The sequence below is a fragment of the Indicator indicator genome, chromosome 4, assembly GCF_027791375.1.
Source record: "Indicator indicator isolate 239-I01 chromosome 4, UM_Iind_1.1, whole genome shotgun sequence".
NCBI classification, from domain to species: domain Eukaryota; kingdom Metazoa; phylum Chordata; class Aves; order Piciformes; family Indicatoridae; genus Indicator; species Indicator indicator.
Genome location: NC_072013.1, coordinates 237,391 through 262,740, shown reverse-complemented (window position 1 = coordinate 262,740; position 25,350 = coordinate 237,391). Strand labels below are relative to the sequence as shown.

Sequence of the window (25,350 nt, the reverse complement as noted above, 5' to 3'; positions counted from 1 at the left end):
TACAGGGGCATTCCCAGGATGCTGAAACAATGAAGAAATCATGTGGAAAAATATCTTGATTTACTCACTAGCTATGCAAAATAAGGATTTCATGAACTGAAATGTCATAATACCTCTGATTCTACATGTGACTCAAAACTATTCTCTGAACAAATTAACTTTATTCATCACTTCTATGTTTTCACTCTGGGTCTGAAGCCTCCCTGGTTTATCATTAATCCATTTCTTATCTGTTAAAAAGCAAAAGATAGCTGGGGGTTTATTGAATCATTACATAATTCTAGATGGTAGTGGAAAGAATAGAATGGGCTAGAAAAATGAGCATGAAAGATATCTATTACATGCTTGAAGCCTGAAATTTCATACCTGCAAGATTTTGAGTTACAAGGCACTGTACAATGTTGAACCATGTCCTACTAAGAAACTGAAGTCATAGAATTTTATTAGAAGAAAACAGGCAGTTTGCCTGAACATAACAGTGATGAACTTGAAGCAATGAGCTCCTGTTGTGATTCACAGAGGATAGTTTGTTTTTTTTTTAAACACACTATTTCTTCCTAAAGTAAATCTATTAGTTATGAATTCTCATGTCTGTCCTTCAACAATTATTTTCTTGTTCCAATTACAAAGGAATACAACTTATTTGAAATCTTGAGGGAGCAAAACACATCTCTTGGAAGGTTAAAACGGAATGTTGTAATTAAACTAATCTGTTACTAGTTGTATCTCACAGTTATACCAGTGTAAGTGCAGTCATGCAAAGAGCTCAGATCATTAGCAATAATTAGTCTAGGCTATCTCTGTATGATGTTTGGTTTATATTAAGAGCAATGATGCAGAAAGAGATTAATACAGCTGTTAACTACAATGCCTGGAGTTTATTTTACCCAGTGGCACTACTTGTAAAAGGCTGTTTATCTGTAGTCTGGGCTTCCCATAATATTACCAATCACTAAATCAGCAATAGTGAAGCTGGGACAGTGGTATAAAAGATAAATGGTGTGGCTCAAACATGACTTCCACATAGTTCTGCAGATGATCCCTTGTAGCAATAAAGACTAACAGACGCTGCAACCTCGTACAAAAAAAAAAAAAACCCAAACCCAAAGGCATGTTGTATCAGTGTAACATGGGACCACAGAACTAAAATTCAATAGTAAACCAGTTTTACACTACACCTGTAGTATAGCATTACAAGTTACTTTGATACTTTGTGTGCTATACCATAAACATTTTAAAACTCAAACATATTTCAAATTTTGTAACATTTAAGAAAGCACACTTATCCTAAGCAATGTGGCGGGACTTCATAAACCAGTTTTATAAAAAAACAGGAATGAAGAAGGCGGCAACGCAACTATTTAGAAATAAACGAAAAGATTAATTTCTTTAGAGCCAGGCTCCCGAACGTGTGGTGGCTGCCTGACGCAGGCCGCCGCCACAAGCTCAGAAGCGGTCTGCAGTGACAGCCCACGGCGGCCCAGCGTTCCAGCCCGCCAGCCTCCCAGCTGGGGCCACAGGATCCCCCTCGCTCCGCGGCACCGCTTCAGGGGTGCCCCGACCCACCCGGCCGCCCTCGGACCTGTGCAGGCAGCGCTGCCCGAGCTCTCACAGGTAAAGCGGCGGAATTTGGTATGAGCCTCCAGCGCCAGGGAGCCGCTGGGGCAGCTCGACGAGAAGGCGGGCACTGCTGAGGGGCGTCAGAGCGAGCTCAGAACCTTTCACCCCACCACCGCTAGTGCCTGGGCGTACCTCACTGCAAGCCTGGCTCGCCCTCCCCGCCCCATCGTGCAGACCTCTACCGCGGAGCAGGCAGGGGGAGGCGGCGGCACGACGGCGGCTCTGGTGCCCGGCAGGGGGCGCCGCAGGCGGAGGCCGCGCACTCGGCGGCGCGACGCTCGAGCTGGCGGGGCCTGTGGCGGGAGCGGAGGGGTCACGGCACGACGGGAAGGGACGGGACCGGGACGGTGTGACCATGGAGATCGGCACCGAGATCAGCCGCAAGATCCGGGTGAGACAGAAGCACCCAGGTCTCTCCCTCTCCACTCGTGGCCAGAGCCTGACCCTCCGTGTTGGGGGAAGCCTGGCCGATGGTTAAGGCGCCGGGCTCTCCCCGGCTTCCCCTCAGACGCGGAGGTGGCGGGCGCGCTGAGGCCGCTGCACACTCGAGCCCTCCCTCGGCGGAAGGAAGCGGCGAGGTGAACTCCTGGCCGGGCCGGGATTATCGGGAGTTCCCGGCAGCGGGCGGTCTTCGGCCTGGGGGCTCCCCGGGGAGGGTACAGGCTGGAGAGTCGTTTTTTTGAGAAGCGAAGTCATATCCCTACCGTACCCCGAAGGACAGCCGCCATCTCTTCCCCAAAGCTGGAGTTCTTGCCCTGCAGCGGCCTGCCTGGGACGTAGGCCCAAAACCGAGGGCTTCCCGGGAGAGGGAGCCCCTGTAGCCGGATGTCAGCTGCTCCCTTTTAGCAACCACACTTTGAAAATCCTGTCAGGTTGCTTTTCTTGCTGAGCTGGGAATGACCTTTTGTCAAGCCATCCGGGATGCATTTTCTTTGCACCCTGTGAGCCCGGATGGTCTCCGCTTGAAAAACGGCACCTGGGATATGGGGGTTGCCTGGTAGCACCGGGAACTGGTAGATAGGAAATACGGTAGAGAGTGTGAGATTCCTGACAGTTCTTGCTGTTCTGCTGCCAGTCCCTCACTTTTACAACGTTTACATCATAAGCAGTGGAGAACAGGAAAACTGACATGTTAAATCAAGCTGCTCAAACAGTTAATGAGAAAAACTTTGATAAGCTGCCCACTGTTTTGCAGTTAGCAATACTTTGTTGCTCCATGCCTTAAATACAATTTCATTATTTTTTAGGGTGCTATAAAAGGAAAGTTGCAGGAGCTGGGGGCTTATGTTGGTAAGTTTTATCATGTATTTAGCAATGTTACTTAGGTTTGTCATTGTTAGATAGGAGACAATCAGCTAGTTAATGGAAAGACAGACTTACTCATTGTATTACTGTGTACAGAAGCCTTAAGCATGACATGAGTTATCTGAAATATTGGACTACTATGAAAGAAAAAGACTTCAGCAAATAGGTATAGTCTGGATATAAAAGGAGGCAATATGTGGACATTGATGTATATGATGAACTAAAAGTAAATAATTAAGAAGGCTAACAATCTCCCCTTTCCAGGAGAAATGAGTGTCAAGAGATTTGAAGGAAAACCAAGCAACAGTATGTGTGCGAGTATTTAAGGAAATTTCTTTGAAATGCAAGGAGAAACATAGAAAGCAACATCCTTCCAAATACAGCAGCAGTTACCTGTGACAATTTTGAGATAGAATCAGTCAGTCTGTCTTAGGCATTCTTTCAACAGTCTTTTGAATTCAGGGTGAGACATTTGTCAAAACTAAGAGGGAGGATAAGACAGAGATAATAGTCTGACTGTTCTCAGAGATGGAAAGGCCATGTCAAAAACATTATGTAGGACAAACCTGCAAAACGTGAAAGCTCTACATTAACCTACTGTTGGTGAAACATACCTGAATCTTAACATAACTGAACCTTAGAGTCTGGGTGAGATTTTATTTTGGATTGTGAAGAGAGAAGCAGTGTGAATGGCTGTCTATGGTGTGTTTGTGTTTTTCTTTTCCCTGAATTCAGGATTAAATGGATATTGCACTTAGGAGCAGTTAGGTTTTCACAGCAGCAAAAGTTGGTAACTTAACACAGTGTACTGTCGGAAGTGGAATACCTCAGTCTTGCAATTGCCTTGTCTATAGTACTAATTGGATTTTACATGAAGGAAAGGAATTGAGAGTATAGTCCATGAGAAATTGTAAGTGTTGGGGCCAGGTTCAAAGTTTGTAGTTTGATCTCAAATTCATCTTACTTCCTATTTAAAGGGGACCATTGTTTTTATGGAATCAAAATACCTTGACTCTCTATTCTTTTAGGTAACCCTCGTTCTAGCCACTGTGAGCAAAAACCATGCTTTTGTATCTTTCTGTAACTGCTTGTTCTTGTATTTTGAAAAGTTGTCTAGAACAAGACATGTTGAAACTTACTTGTTGCATACAAGTTACAAAGGAAAAATGCATGTTTTTGAAGCAAAATAAAGATAGTTAAATACTAATCAACTATCAAAATTTTCAACAGGCTGTAGTTTTGCATACAATTGAAATTGGCATAAGCCAGCACAGTCGCTGAGAGAAGGATTAACCTGATGAAATGAGTACAGCTATATTAGTGTCTTGATTCATAATTTCAAATGGATTTCCTAGCTGCGTTCATTTTTTGTTGCTATGTGCATGTCATGGGGTGGTGTTGAAGAGCATGAGGTGTTTGATTAAATTGAAATATGTGCTCAAAAAGCATACGTAATGCCCTCAACAAATGTACCATGCAGTCCTTGAGAGTGTATCAGAGCTAGGCCAAAATAAAAAGCCAAATACTCAAATCCTCTAATACAGTTCCTAATTGTATTAATGTCAGATTCTGAGCACTTTCCTAATCCATTCTGATAAGTAAGCATATCCTGTGTGAGCAGTCCAGCAAGGGAATGGATTTCTTGCTCTATATGAGATTGCATACATTAGGGAGTTAGAGAATCAGACTCTCAGTTTGATTAGGGTTTGTTGTTGTCGTTGTTGGTTTTTTTGGCAGATGAAAAATCTGGAAGTTAATATTTTATTTGTTTTAATGCACAAATCAGAAAGGGTATTTACCTGTTTCAGTTTTATAACTAAAGAAAATTTGACAAGGATAAGGTGCTGTATTTGGCAATAGTCGAAGTCATCAAAATTGTACATGATTGCTAGTGTTGAAGTAAAAGTGTATATACAGTGAGTAGCTTTCTTTTGTCTTGTTTTTGTATTTGCTCACTTATAAAGTACTTTAATCTTACCTTCAGCTTCTGTGAAGGTGATGATCTTCCTCTCTTACAGCTTGTATTAAATCTCAAAGGAAATTGAAGTCTTGTTGATTTGTGTGGTGGTTTGAAACTGTCTTTTTAATTTTTCCTTGCAAAGTTCAGAACAGAGAAAGTGAAAGAATGTAAATAAGTCACTATTGGGTGTAAGAAAGCAAAGTAACGATTGTTCTAAACACTTCCATTGGATAGATAGCAATGTTTAAGAACTATTACCCAAAACAAAGTGGACACTCTGCACGTTCTGCGTTCTGCAGTGGGGGCAGTTGCTGGGCTGTCTGGCTGCTGTTTCTTCTTCTCTTCTGGCTGAAGATAACACGTACTGACCTTGGCAGCTAAGTTAACAACTTTCTGCTTAACTAACTCTGCTTCTCTGTCCAGGGGGAAGCTCCTGGGAGAGAGAGAGGTCCCTTTGGGAGGGTCCCCTTAGGGGGAAGCAAAGGGAGATCTGTTGTGCTTTTCTGTTGATTGTATATATTTGTAAATGTTGTGAATTTTGTATATTTGTACATATTCATTGCATTTCATTGTAGATTTTAGACTCTGCTTGTAAATACAGCTTTTCATTTGCTTCCAGACTGAGCTAGCCTGGTTATTGTCGGTGGGGGGGGAAATTTCAGCTCACACTGACACAATTTGCTTACCTAATCCGCTGCCTGCAGAGTCTATATACTAAAACTGGAAAAGAAAAATCATTGTTGCATTTTAAAGATGTTTGTTATGTCTTCTATGATTTTTTTATGCTTTAAAATAACAATATTTCTCTTTTTTTTAGATGAAGAGCTCCCTGATTATATTATGGTCATGGTGGCAAATAAGAAGAGTCAGGAACAGATGACAGAAGACCTTTCTCTTTTCCTTGGAAACAACACTGTCAGATTTACAGTCTGGTACGTTTGTCAACTACTTGTTATACTTCTTACCAGTAGTCAGGACTGATTTCTATAAGTGGAACCTGAGAATTTAGTAAGAGTTTACTTATCTTCCCATTTTGTAATTTACATTAATCAAAGCTTTTACTCCACAAGTCTGTTAAGTAAATTATTTGTAGTCCATCAGCAGTTAGGCTCCTGCAGTGATAATTCAGTGGCAGAGGACTGGAGGGCTTATATTCTTTGTTTATTCCTATGTCTAGTCAAATGTTTGAATGAAATGTGAAATGCTCAGGTAAGTGGAGGCTGTAAGTTGATTTTATTTTTAATAAAATTATTCCTGCAAAGCCCACTGTGAGTATGAAAGGGTTATTCACTGAATAATTCTTTGCTTTTATGCTGGTAGTACTTCATATTGCTGTTGTACATGGGAATTGCTATATCAGGACAGATGAGCAGCAGACCTAATTCCGTGTGCCATCTTTGACAAGGCTTAGCACCAAAATGCTTACATATTCCCACCTCTCGGGCTGTTTATTTATTGCCACCATGCAGCTCTACAAAACAAAACTAGAACCACAGAATTATTGTGAGAAGGACAAACCAGCAACAGATAAACTCTTTTCTAAACTCCTGACTGCAGATTATTTTATGCTGCATGACAACCTTAGGCATTATATTTCTCATGTGTTTTCTAATACTGGATTTGGCTTACAGTATAAATCTTTAATTAATTCCATGTTTCAGAATATCCAAGCAGATATCTCAATCCAGAGATTTTTCTTACTTTCAGAGTTGTGTATTTTTTTGAGTTAATCTTCTGAGTCTGGAAACTTTTCCCAGTTTTCAGTATGTTTTTGTTCCTTAACAAGTCTAAATGATGGAGATGTGCATGATAAGGTTTGAATTCCAAGCAGGACATGCATTTAAGTGTTGGGATACTTTCAGATTTTCACTGTAATGTGTTTATTTTAAAATAGCCGTATTATTTTATAGCATTTTGATTTTCTATGTTGCTTCATCTTGGCAAATGGCAAATTTGGAACCTCATAGAAATGATTTTGCTCACCAATGTCTTAAAAATTATTGTTGGTGTATACAAAGCATGCTGGAAGAATCTTGAATATGAAAATGAATATCTGAAAAGTCATGGCACTCAGGTGAAGTCCCTGGTGACTGGAAGAAATTAAATATTGTACCCATTTTTAAAAAGGATAGAAAGTAGGACCCTGGAAATTACCAGTCTGTCAGCCTCACCTCTGTGCCCAGGAAGATCTTGGAACAGATCCTCCTAGCAACTATGCTAAAGCACAGGGAGGTGATTTGAGACAACCAGCATGGCTTCACCAAGGTCAAGTCCTGCTTCACCAATTTAGTGGCTTTCTACAGTGGTGGAACTATATCAGTGAACAAGGGAAGACCAACAAATGTCATCTGTCTGGACACCTGTAGAGCCTTCGACACAGTCCCCCACAACATCCTCTGTCTAAACTGGAGAGAGATGGATTTGATGGGTGGACTATTCAGTGAATAAGGAATTGGTTGGATGATGGCATACAAAGGGCAGTGGTCAATAGCTTGATGTCCAGATGGACACAGGTGACATGGTGTCCCTCAGAGGTCTGTACTGGGACCAGTGCTGTTCGATATCTTCATCAGTGATGTAGACAGTGAGATTGAGTGCACCCTCAGCAAGTCTGCAGATGATACCAAGCTGTGCAGTTGATAAGACTGAAGGATGGAATGCCCTCCAGAGGAGCCTAGACAGGCTGAGAGGTAGGCTGAGGAGAATCCTATGAGGTTCAATAAGGCAAACTGTAAGGTCCTGCACCTAGGTTGGGCCAATCCTTGATGTCAATACAGGCTGGGGGGGGTTGATGAAATTGAGAGCAGCCTTGCAGAAAAGGACTTGGGGGTACTGGTGGGTGAGAAGCTAGCCATGAGTCAACAATGGGCACTTGCAGCCCAGAAGGCAAATCATGTTCAGGGCTGCATCAAAAGAAGTGTGACCAGCAGATCAAGAGGTGATTCTGCCTTTCTGGTCTGGTCAGACCTCACTTGGAGTACTGTGTCCTTCTCAGGCCCCCAACACAGGAAGGATGCGGACCTGCCATAGTGTGTCCAGAGGAAGGCCGTGAGGATGATTAGAGCGCTGGAGCATCTGTCCTATGAGAACAGGCTGAGAGAGTTGGGGCTGTTCAACCTGGAGAAGAGAAGGTTCCAGAGAGACCATATACAGCATTTCAGTCTCTGAAAGGGCCCTGTAGGAAGGACTGTTCAGAAGGGCTTGTAGCAACAGGGTGAGGGGCAATGGTTTTAAACTGGAGTTTAGACATATGGAGGAAGTTCTTTACAATGAGAGTGGTGAAATACTGGAAGAGATTGCCCGGAGATGTGGTGGAGGCCCCATCCCTAGAGACATTCAAGGTCAGTCTTGGTGGGGCCATGAACAGCCTGATCTAGTTGGAGATGCTTCTGCTTAACTGCAGGGGAGTTGGACACAATGACCTTTTAGGTTCCCTTCCAACCCTATGCAATCCGTGATTCTGTGATGTTAAATGCTGTGAATCATATCTTGCTTAGGTTTGTATTTAGAATGATGTTTAACCACTGTGTAGTTAACGTTTCATGTGCAAAGTAAAATTTTCAGCTCTACTTTTAAGTTCTACTTAAGTTTTTTTGAATCATTCCTTTCAAAGATGCTTAACTCGTACCATTGATAGTAGTGAAAGAATGGAAAGTACTGGCTTTATTTATGTAAACCAATTAAATGCCAAAAGTAGATGATCTGATGAATACCCTGCCTGCATGTGTGAAGACTCTGTAAAGGCAACATACTTAAAAGACTCCATTTTGGAGTTAAATACACAACAGCTGATGGAACGTGAACTCTTAGATAAATGAGATGCTTGTTTATGGGGGGAGAAAGCAGCTGTTTTGTGAAAAGTGATTATTTTGAATCTGAGTTAAAATTCTTTTCTTTCTTGTTTTTCCTTTTGCTGCCTTCCCCGTTGCCCACCTATTTCAGGCTCCATGGTGTTTTGGATAAACTGCGATCTGTGACTACTGGTGAGTAAGAAAAACAATTTTGAGTGAAAGCAGGTTTATCTTTCATGTATAGTGTTGTGTGTCTTATGAGTTTCAAAAAAGGTCTTTGCTGATTGTTTCATTAATTTTAATTTTATATGGTCTTTTGGGTCCTGACTCTTTAGAAAATTGCTTTATATTTTGAGATAAAGAAATTTTTTCTGAGTCCAGAATTAATTTCTGGATGTTTCCTGATGATGCTTTCAGCTGAAGGAGTTTTCAGCTTGTTGTGTTTTCAGATCTGTGCAATGTCTTCTTTGCACTTTCCTAGCTACATTTACTGCAAAATCTGTATGCTGTGCATTCATGTAAAAATGAAAGGTACCTGTCTCCACAGAACCAGCTAGTGTGAAATCTTCAGAACCTAGTATCTTTGAGGGTAACCTTCCTTCCAGCAAAAGCAGCTCAAGTGATGAAAGGAGGCGTGAAGAGATCATACCACCCCTTGCAGTTTCCAGCACTCGAACTGAAAGAAATGACTCAAGAGTTTCAACTAGCTCACAGGAGCAAAGGAACACTGCTGCACGGTAAAGCTTCTGATTACTTACTAATGCACATTCAGACATTAGTAGTTGTGTGACTGTGGTAGCCATTTGGAAGAGCACAGACATTTGGAAAGATCGAAGTTGTTTTGAAGAGTGAGTTTTGCTGCAACTTGTTGCATAAAAAAGCCATTAAACCAGGAATTTAGTTCCATTTTTCAAGAAACAAATGAGCTTATATTAATTCACTAAACTAAAAATGCAATCAGTATGTAAGATTTGTAGAAATAGTAATACTTTAATGATTCTTCCCTGCTGGCTTTGTTTAAAAAACAGTTTTCATCTTCTAAAAATTTTTGCAGTTGAGTTAATAATTGACAGTTTCTTATTTTATCAGGCAGTCTTCTGAAGATGGTTCGGCATCTCGCTTAACATCTACAGTCAAGCCTTTGAGGGAATTGTCACCTTCCGAAGCTGTAATTGACATTAAACCTGAACCAGATGACCTCATTGATGAAGACCTGAACTTCATGCAGGAGAATCCTTTGTCACGGAAGAAACCTATTGTAACTGTAACTTATGGTTCTTCTCGTCCTTCCGCTGAAATCTACCGACCACCAGCTAGCAGAAGTGCAGATGGAAATACACATGTGCACAGATTGTCACAACAGGGCAACTTACAGGGGAGTCTGCAGTTAGACATTCAAAGCTGCAAGTCATTGGAAGCAGGCCAGCTCTGCGGTCCAGAAGCATTTAGCAGCTTAGCAGAAAGTTACAGACCCACCTCCAAACTTAGTGCCGATAAAGTAGGCAGTGAGGTTAGTAGGGTCTGAACTATTGCAATATTTTACACTTGATAGGAACCTAAATTACTAGGTACGCTTCCAGTAAAATCTGGATACCAGAGGAATTGAAGTCGACTTCTGTCACTGATAGTAGGTTTGGGATTTCATTCTTGGGGCCCACTTGATAAAAAGAGATTGCACAGTTTAATATCATCACCTGACGGATTGCTGCATCTCAGAGTTAATTAGCTTGGACATCTTCATGCCATATTGAGTCAGTCTAATGGGTTAGCACATTGTTGTGATGTGTGTGATGAATCAAAGACTGGAACAAGATCCTTAAGTGCTGAGTACATCGCCAGCTTTACACAGTATTTTTGGTATGCTGTGTATTCATACCTATAGCTGGATATGCATTATTCCCTAAGGCCCAGATTTACTGCATATTAGGATGATTATTACATTATTTAGAACCATGGCATTTAAGAAACCCTTGAGATGGGTGTTGTACAAGGACAATCTCAAAGGTGATTGCTGTCTTGCATACTTTGGAGGCCAGACTAAGCCAGACAGGGCGATAGGCCTACCTGATAGTTTTAAGACTATCCATATGAATCAGCTAAGAGCCCTTTGAATGAGGAATGAAGATTGTTATGGCAGAAAATGTAACAAAGCAGGAGTTTTACATACCTTGTAGTATGTAAACACATATCCAAGTGCATCTGTGTTACTACTTGTATAGTTCTCTGTCCTTGCTACTTCTTAGTTATGTGTAAAGAGCAACAAAATTTTATTCTGAAATCTGGAATGCTTTGCAAAGATATGTGCCAGTGTCTTTGTTTGTCAAGATGGGAAAGTGAAAATGAGAATATAAGTGATTTGTTTGGACTGTGTGTAAGTCATTCATGACTGACAGTCACAGCCTCCTTGGAAATGTTAGGAAAAGGGTTTATGATAATTTTCTTCTATTACGATTTCCTGAATAATATCCAGAAGAGAGCTGTTGCAGAAGCATTTCTTAGAACAGTGGACCCTGCGGTATACTACCTGCTCTTAGGTCAGGTCTTATGCTTTGGAAGGTTTTACCTTTAAAAAGGTAATTTCTCTAGGTATTGGGTTTGTACTGTATGAATCTTCTCTATCAGTGTAGTCCAAGTCCATCCCTTAGGGTGCTTCTTGGAGGATACAGGATCATTTAAAGGGTGCTGTGTACAAACCTGGCAGATGCCTCATTGTGCTCCTGTGTAGTTAAAGTGCTGAGTAATGGTTCTTCAGGAATTGTTGATGTGTGCTTTCACTCAAGCCAGCATTTAAATTTGTCACTACCACATGCACTGTGGTGGTGGTGAGTGGCTGGTGTCAGAACAGGGATCTTGCACTACCTAAACTGGACCACCCTGTCTCTGCCTGGCTATTGAGTGTCTTTGGAAAGTATCAGCTTGCTGGAAATTAATCCTTACAGTAATCTGAAATTAGAGTTGATAGGAAAAAGTCAGCCATACTGATTTCATTTTATCAAACTCACAGGTGCATCTTGAAAGGTGCTATGAATTTCTTTGGAAATTTCTGGAGATGTTGGATAACTTGTCTGTACTTTAGACTTTACTTCCCCTTTTCTAACCATTATTTACAGTTAAATTTTTCTCTGGTGTTTTCAGTTGTTTCTGCAATTAAGGTAGTCCTAATGCAACTCGAATGGAAGGTCTCCACCTTCTGGTTATAGGAAGAATTGCAGTATTGTTTTTGCTGGCTTATTAATACATATTTTATGCTAAATTATTTGTTTTGGCTGCTTTGTTTGTTGTAGGAAGAAAGCTCCAGAAAGAGACGATTGCCTGTTGTAAGCTCAGTAGTCAAAGTGAAAAAGTTCTGTAATGACGGGGAAGATGAGGAGGAGGAGGAGGAGGAAGACTATGGACTGCGAACAGGAAGCATCTCCAGCAGTGTGTCTGTGCCTGCAAAGCCAGAAAGGAGGTACTTAAGACCTCGTTGATTCTGTGGTTTCCAGAAGGAATTTAATGAACAAAACTTGGGAAAGTTGATTAAAACCGTTTTCAATTTTGAAAACTGACAGACAAAATTGAGTAAGGAGTTTTCATAGTTGTACTATCTTACAATTCTGTGGGTGAGATGTCTGTTAATACCACCTTTTTATCTCTGTTTTAGTACTGTTTTGCATTAAATAGTTCACAAGCCACAATGGAATGTGTAATTTTACACTATTTGGGAAAAGTACTGGCAAAAGAACATTAATGTTGGCATATTTCAAATGAGGTATTTAATGAGGTAAAATACTTTTCTAGGAGTTTTAATTGCTTTATTTTTATTTCCAGAATCGTCTTGTTTTTATTTATCACTTGTTCTTTAAGGTGATTTTAACTTTTCAAAAGGTTTTTATTCTGCTCACTGTCTGAATGTCGGGCATCAGAGTGCATCAGTGTTTGATTTTCAACAATGAGAGGTGGAATGTTTAAACTATGGAAGAGATGGTTCTACTGATCTACAGTGCTAGCTTGTGTAAGATGTGTTTTAAGCAAATGTACTGTATTTAAATTATCTTTAGCACCACAGTACATTTATCTAATTTAATTTCCTTATTCTTTTGTGTTCAAAGAAAAGCAAAGCTTTTTTTTTAGTTACAAATATGTTTTTAATAGAGCTGATTTTGAGCTGGATCTTGCTCCCTAGGGTAGCTGCATAATTACTGGTGCACAAAAGTAGCAATAGGCATGTGAGGAAATGAATGGCAGAGTCTGTGCCTTTCAGATGCAGCTTGGTTTTACAGCAGCTTAAGCTGAGAAGTGAAATCATGCCTCTGGACTTAACATTTTGGAGAGCATTTTTGGGATCCCTGTTCACTGAGAGAATGGATTAACAAGATGAAAACAAACAGGATAGAGTGATTTTAAGTGATGATTTCTCTCAGTATTATGCATAACTTAGCCTTTTAAAACACTTGTGTCTAACATGGATATAGTTGCTTTTGCAATTCATGTACAATTAATTATATTTTTTTATCTCTCTTAGACCATCACTGCCACCTTCAAAACAGGCCAATAAGAATTTAATATTGAAAGCAATCTCTGAAGCACAGGAATCAGTCACAAAAACTACCAATTATTCCATTGGTAATTAACATTATTTTTGTTTGTGCTAAACTGTACTTCCAATCCCTGTTTTATAAATCCAAGCTACAGATAACACTTAGAGATAAACCAGAATGTGAAATAGCTTTTATCAGTGATACACGTAGGGGATTTTCCATGCCCTGTGAATATTGCATTAATCTTCAGTGATGAATTATGAAAACATCAACAAGAAAGGAAAGAGTTGTTTAAATTAATCAAGACAGTAAGTCCATACAGCTTATATGAGACAAATTGGAAGTGCCAGAAGCTTTCTGCAGTTACTAGTTGCCAGACAGAAGGTGTTCAGTATTAGGTAGGTTGGTTGATCTAACTGGTGGCTCTTTTTTCCCTTTCTGCACTCCCTTCCCTCTGAGAGAGGAGGGAAAAAATGGGAAACAGCAAAATATCAAAATGTACTGGATATAAGTAATAGAAGTGTAAAATAACAAGCAACATAGCAAATGACATATCAGTGTGTATTGTCTTCAAATGGTGAGGCTGCAATTTTAGTTCAGTAGTTGTAGATACCGAGTTGCAGCTGATACAGCAACTGAGCAGCTGCCTATGTGTAGGCATTCAGGTCTCCTAGCTTAGAAGAGGCTTCTGCTGAAGAAGGACAAATCCAGCTATTATCTCATGTGCTTTCATTTAATTGGGTGGTAATAAATCTAGTGCTGTCAGCAGTAAGCATTGCACATTGCCAGGGAAGGAGCACTTGCTGTCTAAACCATGACTTTTATACCATCTAGAGCAAGACTGAAAGCTCTGCAAAATCTCTTCCTAAGGTCTCTCAAAACCTGCAAAGTAACTGTAAGAAACCCATAGCTTCGTTCTACACAGAAGGTCATTGGGAGCTTCCTCCCTGTTTTCTTGTCGTGGAATGGTCCAGGCCGGAAGGGACCACCAAAGGTCACCTAGTCTGACCTCCCTGCAGTCAGCAGGGACATTCTCAACTAGACCAGGTTGCCCAGGGCCTCGTTGAGCCTTACCTTGAATATCTCCAGGGAAGGGGCCTCAACCACCTCCCTGGGCAACCTATTCCAATGTTCTACCAACCCCACAGTAAAGAACTTCTTCCTGAGATCCAATATAAATCTGCCCTTCTTCAGTTTGAAGCCATTGCCCCTCGTCCCGTCATTACTTCTGGTGCTGGTAAGTAGATAGGTTATCACAGTATATCAGGGGTTGGAAGGGACCTCAAGAGATCATCAGGTCCAACCCCCCTGCCAGAGCAGGAACACTTAGGATAGTCCACACAGGAATGCATCCAGGTGGCTTTTGAAAGTCTCCAGAGAAGGAGACTTCACAACCCCCCTGGGCAGCCTGTTCCAGTGCTCCATCACCCTCACTGTAAAGAAGTTTCTCTTTGTGTTGAGGTGAAATATTCTATGTTCAAGTTTGAACCCATTGTTCCTTGTCTTACCACTGTGAACCACAGGTAATCTTGCCTCTGTAAGATTGTAAATGACAAATCCAGTACTGAGAGGCACCTTCTAGTTGTAAGTGTCAGAAGCTGAGTTCTGTGTGATACTCAGCCAAGGGAAGAATATGCTTGGCTATTCACCACGTGTGAAGACCAGTAGTAAAGGAGTCAACCTGTTGCCCTGCTGCCGCCCTAAATTCCATGCTACAACTACCTGAAAGGAGGCTGTAGCGAGGTGGGTGTCAGTCTCTTCTCTCAAGTAACAAGTGATAATACAAGAGAAAATGCTCTTGGGTTGTGGCAGGGGAAGTTTAGATTGGCTATTAGGAAAAATTTCTTCACTGGAAGGGTTGTCAAGCATTGGAACAAGCTGCCCAGGGAAATGGTTGAGTCACCATTCGTGGATATACTGAAAAGACATGTGGATGTGAAACTTAGGGACATAGTTTAGAATTGGCAGTGTTAGGTTTTGAACTTGATCTTAATGGTCTTTTCCAATGTAAGTGATTCCATGATTCTACTGTTTTCAATTTTTATAGTCTATTTGCAAGCACCTTAGTATAGGGTAGCTGGCACTGAATGAAAAGTACACATTGATAATTCCTGATTGTTTATATGAAAGGTAGAATGAAAAGTAATTGCCATAAGAAAGTACCAAATTAATTATATGTGGAAGTGGATGAATGACTACTTTGTTGGTGTCACTCTAATCCTTCTCACACAGTTTTGTCTTACAAGTAGATGTTCTGAGGTGCCATTTGTAGAGTACTCTGTGCACTGTGCATGAATGTGCTTTCACACAAAGAATTCTATAGATGGCTAAAGATTTTTGTGGAGACAGATGCTTGGGACGTTTTTGTGTGTGAATTTATTACTTATTTTAGCACTATATGGAAAAATAATGCTGTTGTGTGATTTAGGTTGTATGTAAATGATTTACCATTGTCTCTGTATTTAAAGTTCCACAGAAACAAACTGTTCCAGTTGCACCAAGAACTCGAATTAGCCCAGAAAAATCTCCATTAGAAGTAATCCATGTGCAAAACAGATTGCCTGCACTGAGTTCTCAGTTTCAAGCAGAAGAGCCAAAGGAGCAGACAGTTGAAGGAATTCAAGGTCATCTGATAATGTTCTTTAAAAGTTTATACTAGGGAATGTCATTTTACAGCAAGCTGAGTAGAGAAAAGAAATGCTTTTAATTTTTAAGTCAGCATCAAAAATTGCATATGGAAATACCCTGAAAACCACAAACACTCTAAATAGAGAATGAAGATTATCTACATTTGGAATAATTTTTCAGTATATTGAAGTATTAAAAGACTCCAACATGTTGTTACCACACAAATAGTTCTAGTGAGGTTTTTTTTAGGGTAAATATTGGAGTGCTGTATTTGCTATTACAGGACAGCTGATACCAGGATCACTGTCAACAGTAAGCTTTGTTCTTACTTCTATTACAAAACTCCTGAATGAAAACGGCATAACCTTTAAAGGCAATCAAAGTACCTTTTCAGCATGATTTTGCTAAAAAGAATATTTGTGTGTGTGTTAGTTACCAGGAATCATGGAAATAAGACAGTGGGAAAACTCTGCTATAAAAAGTAGTTAATCCTGCTAAATGTTTATATATTTAGATTGTTGAGTGAAATTTTTCGTTTGAGTAATATCTTTGTGACATCAGCTCACAGTCGGTGCTGGAATGATAAATGTTTGTTATTAAAAAGAATATTTTTTTCAGTCTCTTATTTCTCAAGTATATGTATTTGGGATCTTTCTGACAAAATAGTTGAAATTGTATCATAAAGTACATAAGAAGAAGCTTAATCATCTCTTGAACTAATGTACAGGAAAGTTATGCTAAATATGGTCTTCTGCCATTGAAATGACAGCTTGCTTAGGAAACCTGCAGAAAGCGATAGAGGTTTTTTTCAACCATAACCAAATGTAGAGCAATACTGCTCTGACTTGTGTCAGCTTTTTTAGGAAGACCTTAAAGTAGTCCCTTATAGTTTGCTGCTTTTCTCCATGTGTGTTCTCAATACCTCTACAAATGAGGAGGAAGAATTTGGTCTTTATAATTTGCCATACCCACAGGTCTAATTTGTACTAAGCAGTGATTATGGGGAAGACCAGAGTCTCTCAATACTTAGATTTTTGTCATGCCATCTGGATGGAGAAAACTTAGTACCGTTTGTGAAACAATGAAAAAGGAGTTAATAACAATCAGAATGGCTTATTTTTGTTAGAAGTGTGGAGGGTTTTGTTTTTATCAAAGGAATTCAAATACTGTGCTTCAGGTCATTATAGTTCCATTTTGACAAGCAGTAAATTGTGCTTCTAATTAGGGTTTTTCTGGTTTTGTGGGTTTTTTAGGAGCTGAACAAAAGGAGCTCTCTTCTCGGCTCCAGATTGATCCTGTGATGGAAGATACTTTGCAAGTGACTCAAGGTGTTAAGTCTTGCGGTTTTTTTTCTTTAACTCCTTAATAGAGAGTCCCTAGTTTTCAAATTTACCTCTACTGATCAGTGAATGTTAAAATATAACTTCAATTAACTGTATTGCTTTCTAGCATTTTCTAGTTTCTACATCTCTAAGGAATAAAAGCATTGACATCAGTAGGTGTTCAAAGCCTAAGAGATTTTGGGGGTGCTTGGACCCTCTTCAGTGCTGTTTCAGCACAGCCATTCCAGTAACAAGTTTTCTGGTGTGGCCTATGTGTCGGTGTGAGCTGAAATTTCCCCCCCTACCAACAAGTAACCAGGCTAGCCCAGTCTGGAAGCAAAGGCTGTATTTACAAGCAGAGTCTAAAATCTACAATGAAATGCAATGAATATGTACAAATATACAAAATTCACAACATTTACAAATGTATACAATCAACAGAAAAGCACAACCCATCTCCCTTTGCTTCCCCCCAAGGGGACCCTCCCAAAGGGACCTCTCTCTCTCTCCCAGGAGCTTCCCCTCAGACCCCCCTGGACAGAGAAGCAGAGTTAGTTAAGCAGAAAGTTGTTAACTTAGCTGCCAAGGTCAGTACATGTTATCTTCAGCCAGAAGAGAAGAAGAAACAGCAGCCAGACAGCCCAGCAACTGCCCCCACTGCAGAACGCAGAATGTGCAGAGTGCCCACTTTGTTTTGGGTAATAGTTCTTAAACATTTCTATCTATCCAATGGAAGTGTTTAGAACAATCGTTATTTTGCTTTCTTACACCCAATAGTGACTTATTTACACTCTTTCACTTTCTCTGTTCTGAAGTTTGCAAGGAAAAAAATTAAAAAGACAGTTTCAAACCATCACAGCCTAAAATGGCCTGTGGCTCCCAGTGATCCACTTCTGTGGAATAAGCAAGGAAGTAAAAAAAAAAAAGCTTTCTGGAAGCTACTAGTAAGAAATTAAAATAAAATTAGCTCATCAGCAATGTAAATTCATGTTGAAAAATACACTATGAGAGTACAACTACAGTTTTATTTTTGTCTTTTCTATGTAATTTTTCTCTCAATTCAGATTACTGTGATGCAGAATCTGTGGTCCATGCAGACACTAGGTCGTTCATCCTGAAGAAGCCCAAGTTATCTGAGGAGACAGTGTCGCAGAATCAGCAATTGGGAAGGAGGGCTACAGAGGCAATACGAGTCCTCTCAGGACGTCTAATACAGACACGGTAAAAAAATGTTACTACTTTTAGGACTGTTACTAGTCAAATTGCTTGTTTGTGGTTTAGATGGAATCATTCAGTCACACTTGTGCTTTGTCAGTCCAGTCAGGATCTGTGACATGGAAAATGAACTGACACTGAGTAGTGCAGTCAAAAAAACAGGGCAGAAAAACGTCCAGAAATCCATCTACCTGGAAGTAATTCTTTAAAAATTTATTTTAGCACAATATTGAGTATGGTGGATCCTGAGCTCTTGGTGCTGGAGGGCAAACAGCGCATTCTGTATGCAGGTAGCCCAGTACCCATAGACAAACAGTAATGTAGAATCATAGAATCAAGAAGGCTGGAAGAGACCTCAAAGATCATCAAGTCCAACCTGTCACCCTAAACCTCATGACTATCTAAACCATGGCACCAAGTGCCACGTCCAGTCCCCTCTTGAACACCTCCAGGGATGGTGACTCCACCACCTCCCTGGGCAGCCAATGTGTCACATGGGACAAGAGATTTAAGGCTTCTTACTGGTGAGTTTGGCCAAGAGAAACTTAAAGTTCATGTCAGCTTCAAATGTCATTCTCTTAACTTGTTAAAGGCCTTGATAGTTCCTGCTACCAAGTAATTTTTTGTATCTTACCTGTTTTTATATCTTACCTGTTAGATACCTCTCAGAACAGGTTGATGTACTTCATCATTGTGGGCTGCAGTGTTTCAAAAACATTTTTTTCCCTTCCATGAGTAGCTTTAAACAGCCTGTGTTAATTAATAATAAAACCAACAATGAACAAACAAACTCAAAAAGTTAACCTTGCAATATCACAGTTGAAAATTGTGACTGGGCCACAGGAGAGTGGTATTTCTTTCCATACGAACAGGTCGGTTTCTGACTGCTTGAACCTGAAAGTTCTGGCCAGTGACATTTTTAATATGTTGTTTACTTCTCTTCTTAAAAGCCTTCTACACTGTAGTTGCTCTTAGCCCAGTTTCATAGAGAAGCTAAGTTTATACCATCACTGTTTGTCAAAGATTAGAACTCCACAGTGCATTTCTAAATTTTTCAAATAACGTGCCACTCAGGAAATCCCTCAGATGGAAGGAGTGGGAGAGTGGAAGACTGGAGAAAATGTCTGCACCCCTTTTTTATATGCTGCCTCTTTTATCCATGATGAATACTGTCATATACAGGATACTAGGAGTAGACTGATCTTTTAATCAGGCTCAGCATAGAAGTTCTTAGTGTCAGTATTTCAGTTCTGCCTCACTTAAAATCACTTTATTTGATTGTGTCTGTAAATGAGCTTTTAGATCTATCTGTTGAGGAGAATGCAATAAACTGAAATGTATGTGCCAAATTCTCTACTGTAGGCCATTGAAAGCTAGCAAGTTTCTTATTAGTACTTCAGGGAGACTAGAAGGCAAACTACTAATTGGAGTACATTATTAGTATTATTAGAAAGTTTACTACAGTATGACTCTCCATAGATGAACTTGTACTACTTCTAGTTTACTCAAACCTCTTGAGTCAGAAAATCTATTTTTTCTTTGTTTGATAGAGACCAGATTGCACAACCGGAGAAACCATCCAGTCCCAAATTCATCGTGACACTGGATGGTGTGCCTAGTCCACCAGGATACCTTTCTGATCAAGAAGAGGAAGATACGTGTATGACTGAAGGACTAAAGCCAGTTACCCAAAATATGTGTCCCAGCAAAGGATTAAAAGGCCTTCGAGTACAGCAGATGCAAATTGTAACCAGGCAGCTAGAGAGCTGTGATGGTAATTATGCTTACCAACAGGGGGCTTGATTGTCACTAAAACTCTTGTTGAATATATCATTCCCAAGAAATCAGTCATGGTGTTTATGCTTCAAATTAGAGTTATTTTTTGGGCAAATGAAATGTGGTAGTTCCGTGGGGCCACGTCTTTGGAAGCCTTTGCAATACAGCACATAGGTAATTCTCCACACATCACAGTATTGGTAAAGTTTGAGGGTTTTGTTTTGAAAATACATTTTATCTTCAGTGCTAGAAATGTGCATTACTGTTTGATCTGTTAGCGTTTGTCTCCATGTTGATGGACAGGAGGTTTTATGATGAACCATTTTGGTCGGAAAAGACCTCTAAGATCATCAAGTCCAACCACTGACCTCACACCACCATGGTCATTAAACCATGTCCTGAAGTGCCACGTCCACACGTTTTTTTAACACCTTCAGGGATGGTGACTCCACCACCTCCCTGGGCAGCCTATTCCAATGCCTGACCACTTTCAGTAAAGAAATATTTCTCAATATCCAATCTAAATTTCCCAAGGCACAACTTGAGTCTGCTTCCTCTCATTGTATTACTTGATACTGAACTGCTGGAGAGAATCCAATGGAGAGCCATGAGGATGATTAGGGGACTTGAGCATCTCCCCTAGGAAGAGAGACTGAGATCCCTGGGGCTATTTAGTCTGGAGAAGAGAAGACTGAGAGGAGATCTCATAAATGTGTATAAATATCTGAGGGGTGGGTGTATTGTGGAGGGGGCCAGGCTCTTCTCAGTGGTTCACAGTGATAAGACAAGGAACAATGGGTTCAAACTTGAGCATAGAAGATTTCACCTCAACATGAGGAGAAACTTCTTTACAGTGAGGCTGACAGAGCACTGGAACAGACTCCCCAGGGGGGTTGTGGAGTCTCCTTTTCTGGAGACTTTCAAAACCCACCTGGATGCGTTCCTGTGCGGACTACCCTAAGTGATCCTCCTCTGACAGGGCAGTTGGACCTGATGATCTCTTGAGGTCCCTTCCAACGTCTGATATACTGTGATACTGTGATACTAGAGAGAAATGACCAACACCCACCTCACTACAACCTTCTTTCAGGTGGTTGTAGAGAGCAATAAGGTCTCTGTTCAGCCTCCAATCCTCCAGATTAAACAATCCCAAAAATTGGATTAAAAGGAGAGAGAGAGCAGGAAATACTGTGAATTTTAATGATGCTATATTGTTTGTGCTGAATTGTGCATAGAATCATAAATGTCCCAGCTTGGGCTTTTTTTTTTTTTTTTTTCTTTTTTCTTTCGTAGTGGATATGGACCAGTTAAATGTCCTGCAAAAGCAGGAGAAGGTGCTTGAGCGCTGCAAGTACTGGCCTGCCTGTAAAAATGGAGACGAGTGTGTGTACCATCACCCCACGCTACCTTGCAAGTGAGTAGTGCAAAGCTCATCCACCTGACATTTTTATTTCAGTGCTACAAATTTCCCTCTGTGTAAATACTCCAAGCAGTGTGAGTGTTAAGGTAGCAGCGGAGCTAAATTATTACATTGTAGTTTCTTCCGTTTTCCTTCCATCTGCCATGTGTCAGAATACGGTGATGTTTTTCATGAGTAGAGTCACAGCTGTGCTCCTGAAGAAGACAGCTTAGTCTGGCATGCAGGCTGGTGTTTTTGTCTTGCTTAGAGATGCGGAAATTGGCATCTTCTGAAAACAAGAGGCATTCCTCTGCTAACTGTGAAAGTGCTTTTGAACGTTAGAGTACCATTACATAATAATGCGGTGATTGGTTTGTTGGGTTTTTTTTATTTGAAAGCAAAGGCTAACTCTTGGATGTGTGTTGTGCCTTTGACTTCTCTTTCACAAGCAGCAACAGTCTAAAAAAATTCTGTCTGAGGTAAATGTTACCAGAATGAGTAGCATCTTTTACTCAGACATTTGAATGTTCTTTTAAAATCTAACAGATTCAGAACAACACTTTCTTCTCAGTGTATGAACCATGTTAGCTAGGGAGATTGTGCCTCTCTCTGTGATGATCCGAATTGACAGTGCCTTCACTGCTCTTCACTGCATGCCAGGAGTAACATGTCTTCGCTTGCAACAAGTAGCTTACTACTAAACCCCACTGAGTGTGAGGTGGTTGAGCTTTTACTGCATGTAGAACGTCCAGATGCAAATTTGATTGTGTGCAGCTGGCACACTGCATCTGCCTGCTCTCTCTGGAAGTAACTGACACAGGTGCACCAGCCCTGTCATAGTTCCCGCTCTCTGTGATATTCTCAATTTCTTCTCCCTCAGAGTTTTTCCTAACTGCAAATTTGCTGATAAATGCTTGTTCATCCATCCAAACTGTAAATACGATGCAAAGTGCACTAAGCCAGACTGCCCTTACACTCATGCCAGTCGACGAACTCCCCATCCGTGTCCTAAACCAGGTGAGAACTCTTGATGTTTTTTTCTGAGCTTCAAATAAAAGTGCTGAAGGGAAAGCAGCATTTTTGGAAGCAGAAACTGACAGTGTTGAAAAAAACAGTTTTTGCTTGATTTAAGTTTTTGCAACTCTTAATACTAAATGAAGAATGATAACCCAGTGTCAGAGCAGGAGTAGGTAGTTCCGCCTTCTGGTAGATTAACCAGCATTGCAGCTTTATGCAAATGTGTTTCTTAAATTGGATACATGTTCTACCAAGAGATTGTGACACAAATAGTAAACCAGAAATCCTTCTCTTGGTGTAAAACATTTTTCTTTAATGACTGTAGGAGTTAACTTTATGCAAAAATGAGATTACTTTGAACGATGGGGTTACCCAGTGAAGGCTGTCGTTGTATTTGGATTCTGGGTTGGTATTCCTGAGCCTTTGAGCAGTGCCAAGGTGGAGGGCCTTTATTCCACTGAAGGCATGATTTCTTGGAAGCAGTTTAGCCATTAGTCATAGTATGATGCAGTTTTGTTGCTTTGCCAGAAGGCAGAGTACCCTGTGCTTATCTCTTGTACCACGTCCAGCAGCTCCTCTCTGTTCCTGGAAAGTGCACTGCCTGCACTTCTCAGCTTAAACTCTGAGACAGCAGCAAGCCTATTAGATTAACGTTTGAATTTCTCCTGACCAGAATCTCTGCTTAATTTGTCATATAAAACGTAATTTCTTGCAGAAGAATTGATAAATTTATGTTTGTGTGGAGCTGTATTTAAAAAGCAATTTATTCTGATCTGGGCTCACTTCCTGTTCTTTTCTTTTCTACTATAGCACCACTACCCACACCATCTATACCCTCTAGTAGTCCACTGTGCAAGTTTTTTCCTGCTTGTAAGAAAATGGAGTGCCCATTTTACCACCCAAAAGTAAGAATTCTCTCCTATCTATTACACTGGTTTCTAGGAAGAACTTGAGATATTACTTGGAGTTGGGAAATGCCACTGGCATGTCACAATTTTTGCTTTTGCTTTTCATATTTTAACTTTAGCTCAGAAACAGAATATGCAAAAGGAAGGTCTTAAAGAATTTGGAAAAGTGCATTTTAAATAATCTTTCTATAGGGTGGCAGCCATAGCAGTTGTGAAATACCTGTCCAGCCAGGATGCTGGGGGCAGAGGAGGGGGACATCTGGTAGCCTATATGGAAGGAGCATGTTTCAAACTTTTCATTCAGATGTGCTGCAACTTTAAAGATTGCCCACTTACCCTGGAGTCTATTAATGTCATTTATAACCAGGGTCCTTCTTTAGAACTGTGTCCCTGCCTGTTCTTGCACCAGGAAGTTTAGTGCTTTTTTCAAGCCCTAACAATGCAGAAGTGCTCTGGGTCCCCAGGTCTCTGTGCCTAGATACTGTTAGCCAGGCACTCTGGATTTTCCCCCTTTCAGATACTGGTGTGTCGTGCTCCTAACTTGTACACACAGCTGAATGGAAACTGACAAAGGAAAATTCCACCTGCCAGTGCAGTGGCACTTACTCCTAGTAAGTGCTTTTGAAAAAGGATTTCCCTCTCTCATTGGGCTGAACTGATTGCACTGGTCTATGTAGCTGTTGATTCCATTACCTATCAGATGTGTCATACAGTAGCACACCCTTGCATGGTGGGTTAGCCTGTTAAGAGTTCAGCCAGCTGATGTTGAGTGGCCTCTTCTGAGATGCTTTCATTTTATTTTAGCATTGTAGATTTAATACCCAGTGTACACGACCAGACTGCACTTTCTACCATCCAACTATTGCTGTACCTCCACGCCATGCCTTGAAATGGACTCGGACTCAAACCAGGTGAGACACTATGTTTCTTGATTATGTTTAGAGTGTATGTTGTAATTTACACCACCAATGTAATTTTACTCACAGGAGTAATGTGTGTGATGAACAACAAAGACTGTATGAAGAAAGATACCTGTTTGTTATAAGCATCTTTCTTTTAAAGAGGACTCCGTACTGTTTGGTTTTCTGCAGTACAAACATTAACTAATGTGATGCAACCCTGAAAAGCAAGTACCCTGCAGATAGGATACAGCACTCTCTGGATTCCTGACCTGGAAATGGTGTATTTACTGAGTTGTATTTGAACAAAGCTGAACATCCAACCTCAGCTCTTCTTTACTGTCATTTCATCTTGTATCCAAACTGTATTTTCCACAAAATGTCCACAAGATGTTTGTCAGAGTGTTTCTGGCAGAACAGCTCCTTTCTGTCACCTATTCATGACTTCATAAACTGGTAGCAAACTTGCCAAAGTTGCAGTCATTGGCCTGTCTTAAAGACAGTCAAAGGCCAGCCTCATCTGCAAAGGTCTTAATCATTACAGAAGCAGGATGCAAATCAGTTCTCAAGTTCTCTTTACAGACTGCTAGGGCTGTTACTTATGTGAATTGTTTTTCTCCTTCCCCTTAGTGAATGATTGATACAACTTTGGGACTGAACTTTGCCTCCTTTGGACAGTAGTGGAAAGGACGATAACCACCAGGAGCACAGGATATTAGAAAAACTCATGCATTTTGAACTTTTAATACACATTGTTTTCATAAATGATGCTGATTGCGTACTTGAAATGTCTCTAATTTTCCAAGTTTGTAAGTTTAAGCAATTTTACATTTTTTTTACACTGTAAGAAAAAAATGCCTGTGTAAAAAAAGTTTTACTTTGGATTCCATTAAAACTTTCAAAGCACATTTTGTGTTATGCTTGGGTGCTGTTTCTTGCTTATGATTAGGTGTGTTGAAGAAGTGTCACCAGGAGGTCATAGAAGGCTTA

At 40.5% G+C, this 25,350-nt stretch overlaps 1 protein-coding gene across 1 annotated transcript; it reads left to right on the top strand.

The window, feature by feature from the left end:
* The first annotated feature begins 1,975 nt into the window (after positions 1 to 1,975).
* Positions 1,976 to 25,066, top strand: ZC3H14 (zinc finger CCCH-type containing 14). Its single transcript, XM_054380688.1, has 17 exons — positions 1,976 to 2,011; positions 2,868 to 2,910; positions 5,703 to 5,817; positions 8,828 to 8,868; positions 9,224 to 9,413; positions 9,766 to 10,186; positions 11,961 to 12,127; positions 13,181 to 13,281; positions 15,665 to 15,820; positions 17,078 to 17,152; positions 18,211 to 18,367; positions 19,912 to 20,135; positions 21,431 to 21,551; positions 22,417 to 22,553; positions 23,364 to 23,458; positions 24,266 to 24,372; positions 24,991 to 25,066. The coding sequence occupies exons 1-17, from the start codon at positions 1,976 to 1,978 to the stop codon at positions 24,995 to 24,997; spliced, it is 2,193 nt and encodes a 730-aa protein (XP_054236663.1). The 3' UTR covers positions 24,998 to 25,066.
* Positions 25,067 to 25,350: the final 284 nt, after the last annotated feature.

What these genes read in the sequence shown, in the direction of transcription:
- ZC3H14 (XM_054380688.1), top strand. Translation starts at nt 1,976, where the DNA reads ATGGAGATCGGCACCGAGATCAGCCGCAAGATCCGG. An exon ending in AGATCAGCCGCAAGATCCGG is followed by an intron (nt 2,012 to 2,867) that starts GTGAGACAGAAG and finishes ATTATTTTTTAG; the next exon opens with GGTGCTATAAAAGGAAAGTT. An exon ending in GCCCATTTTACCACCCAAAA is followed by an intron (nt 23,459 to 24,265) that starts GTAAGAATTCTC and finishes ATTTTATTTTAG; the next exon opens with CATTGTAGATTTAATACCCA.